Source organism: Molossus molossus, unplaced genomic scaffold, assembly GCF_014108415.1.
Source record: "Molossus molossus isolate mMolMol1 unplaced genomic scaffold, mMolMol1.p scaffold_m16_p_8, whole genome shotgun sequence".
Lineage (NCBI taxonomy): Eukaryota > Metazoa > Chordata > Mammalia > Chiroptera > Molossidae > Molossus > Molossus molossus.
This window is the reverse complement of record NW_023425402.1, coordinates 16,730,426-16,750,215: the sequence shown is the minus strand read 5'-3', so window position 1 is coordinate 16,750,215 and position 19,790 is coordinate 16,730,426. Positions and strand designations below refer to the sequence as shown.

Sequence of the window (19,790 nt, the reverse complement as noted above, 5' to 3'; positions counted from 1 at the left end):
GACACATCGAGTGGCTGCCACCCACACGACCCCAACCGGGGCTGGGGACAAACTGCAACCATAGTACGTGCCCTTAGCGGGAACCGAACCCGGGACTCTTGGTCTGCGGGCCGAAGCGTCAACAGCTGAGCCAAACCGGCCAGGGTGGAAATATGTTGTTTTTAAGTCTTGCCTTCCAACCAGCCCTGAAGTCATTTTAAATAGAGAACTTTCCATGACTATCAAAGCAGCCTTGTGAAGAGAGGCGCTGCCCTTTGGCCTGGCACCCGTGGTGGAAGCCCATCCCTGTGAGTGGCAGAGGTAAGATTTGCCGGGATCTCACAAAGGGAATAGCAGGCCCACCTGTCTGGTTCCAAGACTCCAGGAAGCTACTGTTGCTCTTCCTCCTCCTTTTCCCAGCTCCTCTCTCACCTTCTGGCTGCAGACTGAAACCCTACCACCCGAGCTTCGTGCCCTCTGCGCGTATCTGGTCTGCGATCAACGGTAAACAGTTATCCAGAATCGCACTCCAGGGGGACGCTGTCAGAGCTGGCTTTGAGGAGTGACGTGGGGGAGGCTGCTCTGCGGACCAAGGGCGGCCGAGGGCTTTGAGGCGGTGGTGGTAAGCATCGCAGACACACGTGGAGACACACGGACTCAAGAAGATGGGCTTTGGACTGCTTTGCGGCTTTGCCTGGCCCTGGGCTGGCATCCTCAGCGGGAGGAAAAGAGGGAGCTGGAGAATTCCTGTGCCCAAGACAAGACCACACCTCACATCCTGTAACCAAGCCTCCAGACCGATGCCTATGTGGTTCCTTCTGCTCCTGTGTCCTTCCCCTTTGCTTTGCTTGAGCAAATTGTCTTACCCTTGAGGTCTCGTAGCAGGGATTTGCTGCCCCCAAACTTTCCCAGAGCTCTCAGGCAGGCTCCTCCGTGCTCCCGTTGCACCCATGCCCTGTCCTTGTTGCGCTGCACTATGACCTGAACATCATCTCTGTATCTTCCGCGCCTCCAAGTGGGCCAGCATCTCAGGGGATGGACCAGTCTCGTGCATCACTGCGCTCGTGGGCTCTGGCACCGAGCAGGCCTCCAGTGAAGAGGCTTGTCCTGCCTCATGGACCCTCCCTGCCCAAATGGCTGGGTGGCCACATATGGTTGGGGGTGCAGCTAAAGCCTCCTCGTGCCCCACACGGCCAAGAAGGCAGAACACAGGACTGACAGGGCCCACCTCATAGAAGAAGCAGTTTCTAGCCATTGCTGGCTGGAGGGCAGTGTCCAGGGAGAGGGAATGCGATTGAGTCCATAGGTCCGCGTGGGAGCTTGGGCTGTGTGGGTGGGCTTCTGGACCTGGTCTCATGCTCTCTGTCACCCTCGCGGAGGTCCCACTGCAGAGCTCAAGAGCGAGGGAAGCTCCTGGTGTGGTTAGTGGTCGTGTTGACTTGCGGCTGTCCACACATCTGTGCCCAAAGCCTGCTCTCCGTTCCCTGGGGGCTCACACTGCAGCATGTGTTTCGGGGCCCTGCGAGGCCGGACGGTGGGGAGGGACAGCAAGAGAAATGGTGGGAAGTAGAAGGGCCTATGATCTGAAGGAGTTTCCAGGACAGGTAGGAAAATAGGGGACATAAAGAGCAAAGAGGGCACCTCAGAGATCTCCCCAAGACTCTGACTGTGTGTTTCGTGTGGGCTCAGGGAGCATTTTGTTAATTTCTTTGTAACACACTCCTTAGGTGACTTTAGTGGACATCTCGCTGTGAGCAACAGCAGGTCAGAGGTGGTGGCCAGGCCTGGTTCAGCGTCAAAATCCCCTTGAGAGTCTTGAGAAACAAACAATCAACAACAGCAAAAATGCAACAAAAACAAAATACCTTGCCTGAGTCCTACTCCGAGACTCAGAATATCTGAGAGCAGGACCTGGGCATGCATTGAAAAATCAGAATTAGAATAGATTTTTCAAGCTCTATACAATATTTTGTTGACATATTACAAACTACTGATTTTGCAAAAATATTTCCCAGACGGACCAGGATTTACGTGACCCTGTGTAATAAATCTCATCACTCAGATTTGATTTTAGTGCCATAAACTCTTAACCTGTCAAAATTGGGAGGTTTGGATAGATGAGAGCTTACCGGGCCCAACCGAGAGGGAGGATGACAGATTTGTAATTTCTCTAAAGGCTTTTCAGATCAGCTGGTGACACTAAGATGCTATATTCAAACTCAACATTCAGACAACCAGAGCGGAGGGCAGATGCGTATCAACCGAGGAATCTCCACCGCCACGGGATCCCAAACACCAACCTTAGCGGGAGAAGCGGGGCTCAGTGTCGAGATACCCCTTGTTTGAAGGCTGTAGGAACTGTAGGCTCATTCCATGAATGGTGCAGAAATGAAATGGATTCATGATCAAAAGCTGGAACTAAATTCTATAGCATCTTAAATAACAGATAAAAACTATGTCAAGGGAAGAAAGCAAAACTTTCGACAGTGGCCTGCTTACGAGGAAGGCATGTTTCCCCATTGGGACCGGTATTCTCCTGGGGGGCGGGGGGTCAGCGAGAAGATGTCTTCTTCGCATTAAACCCTGTGGGAGGGACTTCTGTTTATTGGAGGCCGTAGATGTGTATCGTGCTTCGATTTCCTGTGCTTTGGTGCCTTTCTGAGGCGGAAGAATTCCAGCCTCCAGCTTTCTGGACCTAGGCACTGAGCGTCCTAACAACGCCCAGAGAAGAGCATGGGGTTCTGTAAACATCTAGCCGAGGTTCTGGGGTATGGAGAGAACACAAAGGTCTCACTGGCTTCAACAGAAAATCACCAGGGACCTGTCGCCAGCCTGATCCCTTGGCTTCACCCATCCATCTCCTTGAGTCCCAGCCCTTCTTGCCTTTGGACCCTGAATCACTTGGAAACAATATCTGCTTGGAGGAGGTAGCTCTGCACACAAACTCGGGGCCTTGCAGAGGACAGAAATGCACCGTCCTGTCTTCCTTCATGGCCAGCTGGAGATTCCCTAGCTTAGGAACATTCTTCTCTGACCAAGGGACAGGGGCCATGGTTTCCTTCTCTACTGAATGTATTGCTCTGCACACAACACCTTGAACGCCAAGGGGTTGTTGAATTTTGGTGCCATCAGAGAGAGTTCTACCGACTCTTTCCTAAGGCATAGCCTATCACAAGCAAGGATGTTTCAGCTAGCTCTTCCTAAGTGTTTGTCATCTGTTGTCATAATGACAGCAGCCCTAAATGTATAAAGCAAACGCCATGTGTTTTATGCATATTCTCATTCAGTTGTGAAATAACCCTGTAGGGTAGAGAGATTTCTGTCCCCAATTTGCATATAAGGAACCTGAGGCCCAGTGTGTGTGTGAGAGTTATCTGCTGGGTAACAACACCCCCCCCCCCAAAAAAAAAACTTAATGGCTTTAAACAAGGACAACGTTGATGTTGCTCATGAACCTGATGTTTTAAGGCTTGGTGAGGGTGACCCATCTTGCTCACTAGGCATCATTTGGGACAGCTCAAAGGCCAAGCACTGGAGTCACCTGAAGTCTCCCTCATTTGCATACCTGGTGGCTGATGCCACGTGTCAGCTGAGTCCTAGCAGGGACTGTCAGCGAGGACACGGCAGACACCTCTTTATGTGCTCTGGGCTTCCTGATAACATGGTGGCTGGGGTCCCCGGGCAAGCACCCCGAAGAAGGGAGGGTGCCAGGCAGAAACTGTGTCACCTGTTATGGCCTGGCCTCAGAAGGCACATGTTCTATTCGTTTAGACCCAGAAAGTGATTGAAAGAGGCTCTTTTTAGAAGAGGATGTTAAGTAGAAGCAGGGTTGACAAGAGGTTGGAAAGACACCCATTCCCTTATTCAAATAGTTGGGACACCAGTGAATAGGGGAAGAAGCCATGTCGGAGTGGGCAGAGCGGGCGGGGGAAGCGCACCGGCTGGGGATGGAAAGGGAGCTGTTCCCGGAGAGTCTGAGGAACAGGAGGGTGAGCGCAGGCTCAGTGCGGTTCACATAAAGCTCGGGGCGGGTGGAAGGACACCGCCAGGAGGCCTCGGGCACAGCAACATCACACAGCATGAAAAGTTGTAGGTGGCCTTGGGCCTGAAGCCACTATTTTAAAAAATATATATTTTTATTGCCCTGGCTGGTTTGGCTCAGCGGTTAGATCATTGTCCTGCAGACCGAAGGGTGATGGGTTTGACTCTCAGTCAAGGGCACATACCTGGGTTGCAGGTCTGATCCCCAGCCCTGGCTGGGGTCCTGCAGGAGGCAGCCAATCCGTATGTTTCTCACACATCAATGTTTCTCTCTTTTTCTTTCTCCCTCCTTTCCTTCCACTCTCTACAATGAAAAAGTATCCTCAGGTGAGGATTAACATATATATATATATATATATATATGAGTTAGAGAGAGAGAAACATCAGTGTGAGAGAGACACATGGTGACCGAGGATCAAACCAGCAACCTGAGCATGAACCCTGATGGGAATCGAATGGCCAGGTCCCGAAGCCCCTTTCAAACAGGTGTTACTCAGCGTGGAAGGCACCACCAGACCCTGCTCTCTTAGTCAGACAGTTAAACTGAGGAGCCTTCTGGGTGTGGGGCCTGCAGTTCCTCTGGGAGGGGAGAGTCACACAATCATATTGACTTGTTTATGAAACCATTTGGCAAGCTAAGGTGCTGATGACAGATACTGGATTGATGGGCTACCTGTCTCAGGTCCTGTTTTTAAATTCACTTGGTGTGATTTTATATGTCAACTTGACTGGTGTCCAGATACCCGCTCAAACATCATTCTGGATATTTCTGTGCAAGTGTTTCTTGGAGGAGGTTGACATGTAAATTAGTGGACCTTGAGTAAAGCATAATGTGTGTGGGTGCCATCTATTCAGTAAAAGGACTGAGTAGAAGAAACCGAGGAAAAGAAATTCTGCCTGCACACTGCCTTTGGACTCAAATGCACCTCTTCCCTGAGTCTCTGACATGATCACCTACCCCAGCAGGTTTGGGTCTCACCAAGCCTCCTCAATCACGTCGGCCAATTCCTTAAGACAAATCTCTCAATAGATGGATGGATGGATAGATAGATAGATAGATAGATAGATAGATAGATAGACAAACAGACAGACAGATAGACAGATACACACACACACACACACACACACACACACATCCTGATGGTTCTATTTCTCTGGAGAACCCTGAACAATACACCTGGAATTCTTCATATTATATTGCACAGGTGGCCATCGACAGACAGCTGATTTAGCCTTTATAGTCAACTTCACACAAATGCTGAGAATCTCTGAGGCTTCAAATGTATACTTGTTACCTGACTGCTTATTGAGTAAAAATCCCGGAGTGACCCCCACAGTGAGCCTTTTGTAGCTTCTGAGAAAAAAGAATGTATTTCTGCAAGTGTATGACTCCCTCTCTTCAAGGGGACCATAAGCCTCCAAGTCGTATACCTGTTAATGAGGCTTACAAATTATTAGGACAGACAATTTGGTATTTTAAAATGGTAATAATAAGGAATGCTGTCTGACTTATACTAATAAGGAAAAGTGGGCAGCTCCAAATATTGTTATTATAAAGGAAAATTCTTTCTCCTCTACGTGATATCAGTCAATTTAGTGTTCTATAGATGAGTCATTTCATATCCAAAGAAAGTCCTCTTCCTGTGGCCTTTGTCATTTTGACACTCTTTTCTGTGAGATAACGGCTAGCCTAGCATAGTGGAAAACTAGGAGTCAGGGATCAGGAATGATGTCACTGATGTAGCCACGGGACCAGGCTGTGTGCCACAGGCAAGTTGTCAGAACTTTCTGGGCTTATTTCCTCACCTGTAAAAAGAAAGAGCTAGACTATCTCATCCCTGAGGTGAGTCCCAGCCCCCGTTACAGAAGTTTACCTGGAAACCTACATATAATGTTTAATCACAGAGTCTTTAGGGATAGGGTTCCGGGATGAAGCAACAGAAAGCTGAAATACGACATACACAATGACTTACTTACCTTCTTGTGGAAAACGGAGATTTCTTTCTTCCAGTTACTAGAATCTGGTTCCTCATTCAGGACTCAACCTTGCCAGATTTTTAAAGGGATCAAAGAGCCTAAAAGTCTTGCAATTTGCAATATCAGACGTTTAAGCCTCTATAGGAGTCTGGGTCCAATCAGGAGAGAGACATCACAGAGTAATTCAAACAGAAGTTAAACATAAAAAAGTGTTATCCCTGGTAAAAAGCGTCACCATAATGTACAGAAAACTCTACGTGGCATCCCGGAGCTGGAGGTCACACAGAGCCTGCAGAGTCGATGGCAGATGCGTGGCATCCCGGAGCTGGAGGTCACACAGAGCCTGCAGAGTCGATGGCAGATGCGTATGGCATCCCGGAGCTGGAGGTCACACAGAGCCTGCAGAGTCGATGGCAGATGCGTGGCATCCCGGAGCTGGAGGTCACACAGAGCCTGCAGAGTCGGTGGCAGATGCGTGTGGCATCCTGGAGCTGGAGGTCACACAGAGCCTGCAGAGTCGGTGGCAGATGCATGTGGCTCCCCGGGCCACGCGGGCCGTGTGCCGGCCGCAGGGCCTCTGGCTGCCGCGTCGAGAGGGCTGCAGGAAGGTCCAGGGCTGCTCGGGGCAGGGAGCTCACATTCTGGGCCTGTTCTGGGCAGTGTCCTCACACCCTGCCAACTCCAGGGCACAGAGGTGCCTCTTCGAGTGGGGACCAAGTCCCTCCTATTCCCACGAGCTTCTATGGAAGGGTGCCTTTGGAGTTGAGAGACAAATTGATACGTGACACAACTATTAGCTTAAACGTCATCCATCTTCTGGGATGGTCCCTGAATAATGTTTCCCTCTTCCAGTGCCTTCAAGAGGTTTGTGGCCCATGATCAGCTTCCCCTCATGGAGGCAAAGCTCCGTGTTTCTGGTATATTCCTGGGATGTCTTAAACCAACAATTCTCCAATGTTCTTTGTGGACTCCTGGGGTCCCTGAGACCCTTTCAGGCATTCTGGGAGGTCACAGCTATTTTCAGAGTAATGTCATTTCTCTCTGGGTTGACATCTTGTGGGTAAAGTTGCAGGTGCCCGAGCACAAACCGAGGCACTGGTCTAAACGGAGCCAGAAGTCACGTGCGTGCAGGAAAGAGAGCCCGTCTCATGCATGAATGTCCCCGATGAAGCAGTGAAAAGCATGTCACGTAATTTAGTCTCAATCTTTGAGTGCATGTGTCTGAAACATCCTGGCTGATGAGGGAAATGCCCATGGAGCTCTTGGGGTGCATCCCGAGGTACCGCGTTCCTCCTAGGAAAAGCACGTGTGGGTTGAGCTGTGAGCTGAACCAGCCTCTGCTTTCACAGAACAGGTTTTACTTGAAAGAGAAACTGGCAGACAAACTGCGCATTTTCAGACGTGTATTTGACAGGTATTCCCTGCAAGGTCAGTGACATGGGCTTGTCATTTCAAGGATAACAACTGATTTATTGCCAATGATAAAATACAAGCTTTTAAGAGAAAATGAGAATGTTGGAAAGCATGAGTCTGCCTCTATGCGCATGACAGCTTCTTAAACTTTTCTGATGAACTCGGCGGCGCTATTACTGAATGAGATGCTTTGATGTTACACAATGAATTGTATGCACACTTGGAAGATCTGCGTAATTCAGTGAAACACTATTTTCCAAATGACGAATTTGTGATGGTACAAAGTCATTCAGGGGTAAAAGATCCATTCAAAGTGCAAGCCAGGTGAATGGGTTTTAGTGGAACAGAAGACTTTCATTGATAGAGTGTTTCAAATTCCATCTGTCATCTAACCTTTGAGAAACTACCATTGTTTTGGTCTGGTATTCAAAACACCCACAACTATATGAAAAATTTATTAAATGACTCCTCCCTCTTCCAGCTGTTTCTCTGTAAAGCCAGAATGTATTCATATGTATACTTCAACCAATTTACTTACTACATTACTAAATCTCTTTACAAATTAGCTTCTTTATATTAAAATGTGTTATTTATGTTCTATGTTTCTTGTTATAATATTTAAATGAATAAGTAAGTACATATTTAAAACCTGTTCAGCTTTCATTGATAAGATAATAAATAAACAGTGATAGCTATAACCTACATGAAAAGATCTTTGGGATCCTCAACAATCTTGAATGGCATATAAGGATTCTGAGACCAAAATGTTTGAAAACCACTGTCTAAATAAATCTCCAGTAGCCACTTGAATGCACAAAATTGCAGGAAGTTACAAGTGCGTTGAATGAATCCAAGAGAGGTGACTGACCTTGGCAGGGTCATGCCATGAATTCGAGGCAGAGGCGGGTCTAGAACCGTGGTCTCAGGCTTTGTTCTCAGGACACTTTTCAGAATGCCAGCATCAGAATTGTGAGATAGTCAGGCCACAGAGAGGGAGTATCTCACCCTCCCCTCAACATGCATCCTCTCTAACAGGTACCGAGTATCAACTAAGTCTCAGGCAGCTGTGCTTGTTGCTGCTGAAGGCAAAGTAAATAAGACATGGCCCATGTTTGGGGGGTAGACAGGGTCATTGCATAGGAGGAAAGACCACATGAAAGGCAATATACTGTCGCATATACTGTATTACCCAGCAAATAACATATCACGTATAATCATACAACCTTTATAATCACATGATGCTATTATTATCATATGTGATATATGTTATATAAGATTTTATACATTTTAACTTACAATATATAATATAGTACAGTATAACAGAGTACCTAATACAGTATAGTACAACATAGTATAACTTATAGTCAATACATTCACTCCAGGGAATAGGAAGTGCTTTGGGGTTGTAGCTGGCTGGCGATTGTGAGCATGCCCACGAGGTCCATGGAAAAGCAGAGCTGTGGACTTGAGAAGTGGCCATTACTGTACACCTTTCTGCTTTCCACACGTTCCCACTGTTTCCTGTGGCTGCCCTGACAAATTACCATGAACTGGGGGGCTTGTAACAACAGAAACTTATTCTCTCGACGTTCTGAGGTCCAGAAGATTGAAGTCAAGGTGCAGCAGGGCCAGGCTTTCTAAAAAATGTCCAGGGAAGAATCCTTTTCTTGTCTCTTTTAGCTTCTGCTGTTTTCTGCAATCCTTGGTGTTCCTCGGTTTGTAGAAGCATCATTCCAATCTCTGCCTCCGTCTTCTTATAAGGGCACCCGTCCTATTTAGGGCTCACCCTAATTCACAGTGAGTTTGTTTTAACTTGATTTTATCTGCAAAGATTCTATTTCCAAATAAGGTCCCACTCACACGTCCTGGGTGGGTATCACTTTGTGCCTGTCTCCGGCCCCCAGTGCTCAGAGCCTGTTTGAACTAGTTGGTCTGCAATTTCCCTCACACTTTACAGGTCCTGGGTCCCGCCGAGTCCCACCTCATCCTTCTTGGTTGATGTTCCAAGTGGTTGCCACAAGCCCGCCACATTTAACCTATGAATTTAACAAATGGTTTATGCAGGCCACAGGACTGGTGAATTATGAGGGAGGAAAAGAAAAAGCTAAACAACTCAATAGCTAAAGAACGGATAACCCAGTTAAAAATGGGCTGAGACCTTGAACAGACATTTCTCCAAGGAAGACACAGATGACCAGCAGGTGTATGACCGACATGCTCGACGCCACTAACCATCAGGGAAATGCAAGTCAAAAGCTCAATGAAGTACCACCTCGCCCGTGTCCGGAGCTGCTCCTGAGAAAGACGCATGACCAGGGTCGCTGAAGAAGCAGGGCGTCTGGAACACTGCACACTGCGGGTGGGGATGCAGACCGGTGCAGCCACCGTGGAAAACTGGGTAGAGAATCCTAAAACATTAAAACTAGAACTGCCACACGGTCCATAATTCCACTTGTGAGCATTCGTCCAAAAGAATTGAAATCAGGATCTCAAAGAGATATTAGCACGCCCAGGCTCATTGCAGCCCTATTCACGGCTGCAGCCTAAACGTCCCCTGACAGTTGAAAGGACAGGACAATGTGGAATCCACAGAATGGAATACCCCTCCGCCTTAAAAAGAAGGAAATTCTGAAACATGTGAAACATGGATGAACCTCGAGGACATTAGCTGTGAAATCAGTCGCAGAAAGACAACTACTGCACAATTCCATTTATACTAAGTATCTAAAAGAGTCAACGTCGTGGAATCAAAGAGTGGAATGGTGGTACCGGGTGCAGGGGAGGGGGACATGGGAGTCAATAATCAAGGGGCATAAAGTTTCAGATAGGCAAGGAGTAAGCTCTAGAGGTCTGCTGTGCAACATTGTAGCTGTAGTCAACAATAGTGTATGACACAGAAGTTTGTTCAGAGTGTAGATCTCATGTTAAATGTTCTTACCACAAGAAAAGAAAACAAAAGAAGCTGAAAGAGGGATGTAAAGACAGTAAGGGAAATTAATCTTCACACATTATTTCTATTGGTCCTTTGGCAATTCTTGTACACTCTGCCTAGAATTATTATTTAAGGCAATGATGGGAGTTCGAGGAGCTGTGACAGCCCCACCCTCTGCACCTGTGACCTGGCTGTATGCACCTGGTGGTAAAGGCCAGGACGAATGCATGCACTCACACCACCATCGCCACCCTGCTCCGTGACTCGAGGGGACATGTTTCCTGTCTGGGTCTGCAGGGTGGACTCTGCCATGGTGTAAGAGCTCCGAATCTGAGGCCAGATCACCTGGGTTTAATGCTGGGACCCTGAGGCCAGTTATTTTCCCTCTTTGCGCCACAGTTTCCACATTTGTAAAAGGGTGGTAATAGTCCACTTTTTATAGGAGTAAACAAATTAGTAATATATGTAAAGCGCTTAGAACAATGCCTGACAATATAGAAATGAGTTGTTATTGCCCGGTCAGTGTGGCTCAGTGGATTGAACATCGTCCCATGAACTGAGGGGTCCTGGGTGCGATTTCTGGTCAGAGCACATGCCTGGGTTGCAGGCCCGATCCCCAGCAGGGGGCGTGCAGGAGGCAGCCAATCAATGTTTCTCTATCGTGGATGTTTCTCTCTCTCTCTTTCTTCCTCTCTTTCTAAAAAATCAATAAAAACATATTAAATTAAAAAATAAATGAGTTATTATCATTATTATATAATTTTTTGGTCCAGCTAATAGAATTCCAGTATTTTACCAGTTCCTCCTTCAATTCCCTTGTCACCCCCTCACCACCAAGCCACCAGAGGTAACGTGGATGCTAGTATGTGAATGCACCTTTTGTTTTGTTGTTTTTTAATTCTTTACTCATTCCTTACATCACAACCAGCCCTGGGGAAAAGTTCCTTTGTTGTCATGTCTTAAAGGACCAAGAACCAGGTACCTGCGGAGTGAGTCCTTCTCGGGAAGGGCTTAGGAAACTGATATCATAAACTGAAGTTAGCTCTGAGCTGTCATTAAAGTCACAGTCACCTGTCTGTGGCTTTATCGGTAACTTCAGCTCTGCGGGCGGGTGCACCCGAGCCCTCCAGCTTTCGGATTTTGTATAAGGGAGCCCATGGCCCCTCAGCCACTCAGGGGTGGGTCTGTTTTCAACGCTGAGGAAAAGTGAGAACTGAATGTAGTGAAGAGAGAGGTAAAATAACTGTAATTTCATAGCAATTACCTACAACCAACACCGTCAAAGGCGCCGGTTTTCCATTACCAACCCCGGCCTCTGCCGGGAGAGGCCTGCAAGGCAGAGAGGAGGGAGACTGGGCTCTGGGTGGGAAAGAAGGTGTCGCTCCTCTCCATTCAAAGGCCACGGCAGCCCTGGCAGGTTTGGCTCAGCGGTTAGAGCGTCGGCCTGCGGTCTAGAAAGACCCGGGTTCGGTTCCCGCTAAGGGCACGTACCTCGGTTGCGGTTTGTCCCCGGCCCTGGTTGGGTCGTGCAGGTGGCAACCACTTGATGTGTCTCTCTCGCGTCAATGTTTCTCTCTCTCTCTCTCTCCCTCCCACTCTATCTGAACAAAATATTGAAAATGTCTGTCCTCAGGTGAGGATTAAAAAAAAAAAAGGCCACAGCAGAACGCATCTCATGGGGGAAACAATGTGTTGAGCTTTGAGAATGCATTTTTTCCCTCCTTTTCTTTCAAAAAAAAAATCTTAGTAAGTCTCTATTTCAATATGTTGGTTGGCTTTTTTGTAGCTTTGCAAGTAAGCCCGGGGGCCTCCCCTCCCTGAGCCTCCCCGTCAGAGGGGCCGGGTACCTGGGCCACCAGACAACGCCACCGTGTCCAGGGCAGACCAGAGAGGGTGGGTGATTTTCCCCTCTAAGTACCATCAGGAGACGATAAACCACTCCGTGGAAATAAATTATATAGGGATCAGTTCTCCAACCTTTCTGTTTGTGTGTGTGTTTGCTGGGAATGAATTCTTATAAAATTCATGTCTCTGTAACCCACTCAGAAGTAAAGATAGACTCGCCTTCCGGACATTAACAAACAAACACATCAAACACGCTGCCTTGAGGAGGGACAAGTGTCACAAGCAGAAGTATGCGAGGGTCAGCAGCGCTGTCTGCTGTCCTGTCTGTCCCCTGGCCACCCACCGAAGGCCATAAGCCCCTTGAGTACATGCATTTTTTAATCCCCCATGCAATTTTCTCCAGTGCCTTGCACATAATCGATAGTCAATATGTATTTGTTCAATGAAAGGATCATTTACAATGAACGATTTATTGACACTCAAGGTCAGAAGTCAGAACTAAGTATACTGATTAGTCTGGAGTCTGCTCACTAGTGAGCTATAGGGAGATAACCATTTATACTCATGACACCCTCAGGAGCAAGGACCAAAGGGTCAGAGAGGGTAAAGTACAGAGGAACATGTTTTGGTTAGGTAGACCCAAAGAAAAGCATTTCTAATTGTTGGAAATGCTCAGGATGGACTATTTGAGAGATAAATTACTGGGTAGTGGAGGTGGTCAAGCACAGACGAGATGATTACGTGGGGTGCTGCAGTTGGTGGTCCAACATCATTGGTGTAAGACTATGTGATTTTATTTTTTAAAATATGTTTTTATTAATATTTTAGAAAGAGAGGGGAAGGGAGAGAGATAGAAATACCCATGTGAGAGAGAAACATTAATCGGCTGCCTCCTGCACGCCCCCTACTGGGGATCAAGCCCGCATGCTGGGCATGTGCCCTGTCCGGGAATCGAACCAGGACCTCTCAGTCCATGGGACGACGCTCAGTCCACGGAGCCACACCGGCCGGGCAGACTGTGTGATATTAAAGTTCTCTTTTTCCCTGAGATGATAGGGTTCTGTGGTTTCAGAAAGTTATGACTCTACATAATCGCCACGCTGGAAACTCCAGTTCTGTTCGGCACGTATTTACTGAGCCCTTGCCCGGTGCCAGGCATTTCCCTGCACAGACTCTAGAAGACGAGGAGGGCTGTCAGGGCAGCTGTGCCCCGAAGGTAGGCTGGGGCACGGCGTTAGTCACTTCTCTTCAGACCATTGTTTGGGCGTTATGATCCTCTACTTCTTCTTGTGAATATACTCGTGCCACTCAGGACGCTGCCCCTCTCTCTCCTAGGCCGGAATCGACGGGGAGAGCATCGGCAACTGCCCCTTCTCTCAGCGCCTCTTTATGATCCTCTGGCTGAAGGGAGTCGTGTTCAATGTCACCACTGTGGATCTGAAAAGGTAAAAGACGCTGTATCAATGGGAACGTGTGTGGCTGCAGGAACGGGAACCTTCCACGAGGGGGGGAAAGGCCGTCTCGGCTCCCGCAGCCTCCTGCTGGCTCCTGGGCCAGGCCCCTCATCAGCAGAGAGGCTGCAAAAGCCAGTGTCTCACTGGGTGCTGAGCGCTTCGCTCCCGGGTTAGCAGACTTCAGTTAACACGGCCAAAGGAGGCGATGGACACTGGACACGCAGTTGAGACTGTCTGGCGCAGACGTGGGCATAGCATCTTAAAACCGGGAGTCAGCCATTCTGGTGGTTCTAGGGCCCCATCCTGGGGGACCTCGGCAGGGCTTCAGGGGCGAGAGTCTGCGTTTCCAGGGAGTTGGGATCCAGCCCGTTTCCCTGTTCTGTTCCCCTCTTTGTAATTCCTTAGCGTGAGAGATCTGGATGACACGCAGGGGGAAAGTTACCAGCGTTCCTTTCTTAAAGCGCAGTTTTAATGCCTGGTAGAAATATCAGGCATCATTCTCTGTCCGGAGCCACGCTGAATAATATTTTCTTCTTCTTTTTTTTTTTTTTTTGGTACGTGCCCCTAGCGGGAACCAAACCCGGGTCTCTCTGGTCCGACGCTCCAATCGCTGAGCCAAACCAGCCAGGGCCTGAATAATATTTTGAATCGCAGTGTATTCAATATTGCTTTGTATTAACCCACACTCTTTCCAGTCCTGTTTTCTGTCCTCTCTCACATCTGTCCTTTAAGCGTGGGATTTAACACTGAGCGTGTATCATCCGCTTGGACTTTCTTCCCCATGAGCATCTTCTCTAGCTCACCTTTATGCAAATGATCCTATACCCAGAGCCCTGCTGTCTTCTGGATATGTCCACTGTTATCACTTCAAAATCTGTGTGTAGAAAATTCTACCTGTCGCTGTTCCTTTGAGTTGGGCTCCCCTCCTGAACTCCTTGGTTCTCCCCCATCCTGGGCTGAGCCGTTTCCAGCTCCCGTCTCCGGCCACCTCCACTGTCCACCCGTGCCCGGTCCAGGCGTCTCTCACCTCCCGGCCCCGTGTTCATTCCCACAGCCCACACCTGGTTGTCTGTTTGTTCTTCCTCCTTCCAGATCCCTCCAGGTCTCCTCTCTCTCTCTGTCTCTCTCCCAAGATGACCTTACGACATTGTCACAAGGTTATTCTTCCTAAAGTGATCCTCTAATCACATGGCTCCCCGGCTCAGAACATCGGTGACGTTCCCCTGTGGAGCAACTCATCTGCGCCACCTTTGACCTTGTCTTGTCCTGGGTTCTTCCTCGCATTCTCTCCCAACGCTTCCCGGTGACTTTCAGCCTCTGGACCACCTTCTGCTGCCTTTGTTCTCTCTGGCCTGCAGCCCTCGGCTAGGATACCCCTCTGTCTAACAGAGGCTGTCCCCACCTTCCTGAATGGGCAGATTGTCCCAGGGCCCCATGCAGCTCCGGTCCCTGCCCTGGGAAGCCACCCCCTCCCACCCCTTCGCGCTCAGCAAATCTGTCAGTCCAGCCTCCCTCCAGCCTCCCCAGCACCTTTCATCCATGTTGCCTGGCCTCGTCATCCAGCATTTCACCAACTACAGTATTTACAGTCCCAACTCGTGAGTGTTTTTCCATGAAGAAACCACACAACAGATGACCTTGTGAAGGTTTTTCTTCTTCATTTTCTACAGGGAAACTGAGATGGAAACATTTAAATGACTTTCCCAAGGTACCATCTAGATTCTAAAATGACGGGGCCGCTTCTGAAGACCCATCTTCTTGGTTCTAATACCATGCTCTTCGCGACCCCCGTTATGAAGTTTGTTTTGTCCTCTGTATGAGACCTACGTCCCTCAGGAAGAGGCTGGGGTCACGTTTTAAGTTTTCTTGTGTCCGCCAGAGCAGCGGATTCAGTCAGACCCCCAGCGAGCGCCCGTCACACCAGTGGACACGCATCTGCTATGAAGTGGCCGTCCGTGACGAGAGCAGGCTCTCCACGGCTTGAGGAACAGCCTCCTTCAAAGGACAAGAGGAGCTCCCTGGTTACCGCCTAGACACATGGGCTTGTATTTACCCGGAGCTCAGGGTGGGAGAGGGAGCCCCCCGCATTCCTCACATGCTTAGGGTTCCTTCGGTCTGTTATCTGACCAACACCCTGCGGTAGGCAAGCAACATCACCACTCCTGTTTTGTAGATAAGGAAACTTTCTCACTGGAAAAAAAGGAAAAGAGAAGAAGGAGGAGGAGGAGGGGGAGGAGGAGAAGTTGGAAGGAAGGAAGGAAGGAAGGAAGGAAGGAAGGAAGGAAGGAAGGAAGGAAGGGAGGAAGGGAGGAAGGGAGGAAGGGAGGAAGGGAGGAAGGGAGGAAGGGAGGAAGGAAGGAAGGAAGGGAGAGAGAGAAAGAGTTAAGGAATTTTTTCACTGTATTAAGGAATGTTTTCACTGTATGATACAATAAACTACAAGAAGTTGCGTCATTTCTGAGAAGACTGATTTCTAACCTGCACCCGCATTTCCTGGCTGAGTGGGCTCGGACAAGCTGTCTTACTTCGTGACCTGCCGCCCCTCCCTGCAAGGCGGCGCTTGCCCAGGGTCACCGAGAGGAGGACTGAGCAGGCCGTGGGCAGCGTCTGCCTCTGGGGCTGGGCCTGGCTCGAAGCAAGAGCCCTGCACATGTCACCTGTTCTTAGCACCATCCCTGCCCTCCTGGAGCTGCGACCGGCCGGAGGAAGAGGGCTGGCACACATTCGGTAATCCATGAATTTGAGTGAGCAACCTGTATTTCAATGCTAAGTATCTAACTTCAACCATCCGTGCTGAAGAGGGCCAGCGAAGAGACAGCACCGCCGCTGGCCAGCGCCCACTGGCATTGCCCAGGGCGCCTCCGCAGCTGGGGTTCGTGCTTCTCAAGGATGTCGGACTCCAGAGGCCACGTTATCTTGAGTCACAGAAGAAGAAAGGGGGACAAAGCTCTGTACCTTTAAGCCACAGAACGGTAATTGCTAAAAAATGAAATCAGTATGGATTTCCTCTCCCAGCTGAGAACTGCTGCCTGATGTCAGCTCTGCAGAAGAACAGGAGGTGAAGAATGTTCTTTCGTTGTCTGAAAGGAGGGACACATACAAAGCAAACAAAGGACTAAATAAATTAGATTTTACAAGCACTTTCCGTCTCGAAGGTCTAGGCAGCCCGGAGTGCCCCAGAGGGCAGCTGGACAGTGCGTGGGTTTGGGGGACGCTTTGGGAGTAGCCAGTAATTGAAATTCTTCTCTTCCCCTCCCAAACTGACTACGCCAGGAATTTGTTTCATTACAGATTCCTCTTCTCCCGTTGTTTGCTTTGCTTCAGTTCCTCCATCTCCTGTCCTCCGCTCTGGACTCCCACAAGAAGCGTGGCATCTCACAGAGAGCATTCGGGGTGAATCTGGGGTTCACCCTGCTCCCGGAAGTCTCCACCAGGATTCCTCCTCTTCCTCCTCTCTCCTCAGGGCAGCCCTCCCCGCCCCTCTCCGCCCATCTGCCAACCTTCTTCCCTGACTTCGCTCTTTCCCTGCGCTGACATTCGGACCAGCTGGCGGAGGCCCAGAAGCACCTGCGCAGGCATGATGGGGGGGGGGGGTGTCAAACAGGAGGTCACTGGCCTTCCTGTTGAATTTACCCTCAACAGTGCAGAGGAAACTCCTTAGTATAGAAGTGCGAGGATTGAATTCATTCATATGTAAAGTTTAGAATTTGGGGTGGTGTGTTTTTGTTAAATGGGTGGAGGAAGTTTTGAAAGCAAAGCCCAACTTCTGCCCTGGGCATAGAAGCTGGGCACTAATGTTGAGAGTCACCTGTCATTAGTCTATTTTTTCTCAGTACTCAACTCCTTCCTCCCAGCTGGTTCCTCTCTGGTGGCATCCTGTATCACACGGCATCCCCTAGAATTCTCTTCTCGGGCTCCCGCCCTCCACCATGAGCCTGTCTGCTGACAGGCACGGGGTGTCTAGTGCACGATAAGCCCCAGGCTTCCCTGAAGGTGAGGTGCCCTGGGGTGAGCCACCACCTGAATCTTGCTCTCTCCACAGAAAGCCAGCCGACCTGCACAACCTGGCCCCTGGCACCCACCCGCCCTTCCTGACCTTCAACGGGGATGTGAAGACCGACGTCAATAAGATCGAGGAGTTCCTGGAGGAGACTTTGACTCCGGAAAAGTAAGGGGCTGTGTATCTCCCCAGCAACCACAGGGAGCGGTCCATGTGGGAAATGAAGGTAGCACAGGGTTAACTTTGAGGAGGTCGATTTCCAAAGGAGCCTTATGGATTCAGAGCATAGGATCCTCTTTTCAAGGAGAGAGTCTGGGATGTCCCTCCTCACCCCAAAAGGGCTGCCAGTCTCCAAACTGCTCCACAAAGCCCAACTCCAGGAGGAGGTGCCCCCGTGAAATGGAGCAGATCACTGCCCCCTAATCAGAATGACTTAAGGAACACTGGGAAGTTTAGCACCCCTCTGTCCCCTTAAAGAAGTCCTCTCTCCAGTTCACTTTGCCTGGAAGGCCCCCAAGTAAGGGCAAAGTCTTCCTCATTTCAGGAGAACTGAAAGGCTAGTGCAATGAAAATAAGCCAGGAGAGCCCTGGCCAGTTTGGCTCAGTGGTTGAGCATCGGCTGCAGACCAGAGAGTCCCGGGTTCGGTTCCTGCTAGGGGCACGTACCACACACACAAAAAAAAAAGAAAGAAAGAAAGAAGTGTAAGTCAGGAGAGAGACAACCCATGACTTAAAACCACACTGAGGTATAACTAAGAGTCGTAAATCAGACCAGGTCATAATGAGACATGAGAAAACGGATCGAAAGCTCATCCTTTCGGAAAACAAGCACAGGGAGCGGGGAGACCGGAGGCTGTAGGTTCCTGTCAGGTGAACGAGCTGCTCCCGAGGAAAACAGGAGCCAAGAAGAGGCAGGTGAATTCTACAAGTAGCTGCAAACTGGACTAGTCTGTTATAAGGAACTGTAATTGGGGGGTTAAAACAATCTCAAAAGTTTTTTTCAAATAGAAAGATAATAGTAGGCATAGAGTTCGGACTTTATCCTGTGGGGGCGGGCGGGAGGATGAGGAGGGCGGATGGAAGAGCTGGAGGTGGAGAAACCAATCGGGAGAGCCGTGGCCAGTGTGGCTTGATTGGTTGGAGCATCGTCCAGTGCACTGAAAGGTCTCAGATTCTACTCCCAGGTTGCAGGTTCAACCCCCCGTTGGGATACATGTTGGAGGCAACCAATCAATGTTTCTTTCTCACATCAATGTTTCTCTCTCTCTCTCTAAAATCAATAATAATAAAAAAATATTCTTGGGTAAGGATTAAAAAAAAAGGAAAGAAATCAATTGGGAGGAGCCAATTGGTAACCGTCCAGGCAAGACGGGCTGGAGGGCTGAGCTAGGGCGGTGACCTGAATGGGGAAGAGGGGCAGGAAGGATTCAGGACATGCTGAGTAGGTAAAGTAAGTGGGGCTTTACTAAAAACCATCGTGTTACATTTATTTTAACGTTTTACTTATTCATCAACACTTATATTGCCCTCACTTTGTGTGCCCCAGGAGATAGGGGATTATTCTCACTTTAGAGTTGGGGAAACTGAGGCATGGGGAGGTTGAGTAACTCGCCTAAGATCAGACATCTAGCAAATCATTGTTAAAACTCCCAGTCATGCTTGGATAGGACACCAGCCCCTCTGCTGAGAGGGCCCTGAGGGGGCTCAGGCTCCACCGCCCCCTTGGGACTTGACCTCATGGTTGGCACTGTTTTCGAGGGGCGATGGAAAATCCAAGCGTTGAGGAGCAGTGTCCCACTTAGTCCTTTGCCAGGAGGCTGGATGGAGGTGTGCAGGGGCTGGGCTGAGCCTGGAGACCTGGGGTCTACTCCTGGTTCCGCTGGTGATGTGCTGCGGCCCCTCGAGCCAGACCCTTCTCTGCTCTTGGCCTCAGTTAGCCCCCTCTGTGACAGGGTGACCCCAGAGCCCTTTCTGCTCTCAGCATCTTCACATCTGCCCTAGCCAGGCCCCCTCGACCCCCGATCCAGCTGTGCCTCGGGGTCTCCAGTCCACATCCACAATGGGGCCGAGGGGGCCCAGGACACCCCTGGGAGTGCATGGCTCACGGGTGCAGGTACAGTCTTCCAGAGGAGGGCCATCATCAGATTTA

General features: G+C 49.4%; 1 protein-coding gene across 2 annotated transcripts in view; it reads left to right on the top strand.

Moving 5' to 3' along the window:
* CLIC5 (chloride intracellular channel 5) overlaps positions 1 to 19,790 on the top strand; it is a 150,225-nt gene that overhangs the window by 91,261 nt on the left and 39,174 nt on the right. For both annotated transcript variants that reach the window (XM_036249411.1, XM_036249412.1), the window contains exons 2-3: positions 13,523 to 13,632; positions 17,684 to 17,809. In XM_036249411.1, coding sequence (XP_036105304.1) covers positions 13,523 to 13,632; positions 17,684 to 17,809 — 236 coding nt within the window. The remainder of the gene's footprint in view (positions 1 to 13,522; positions 13,633 to 17,683; positions 17,810 to 19,790) is intronic.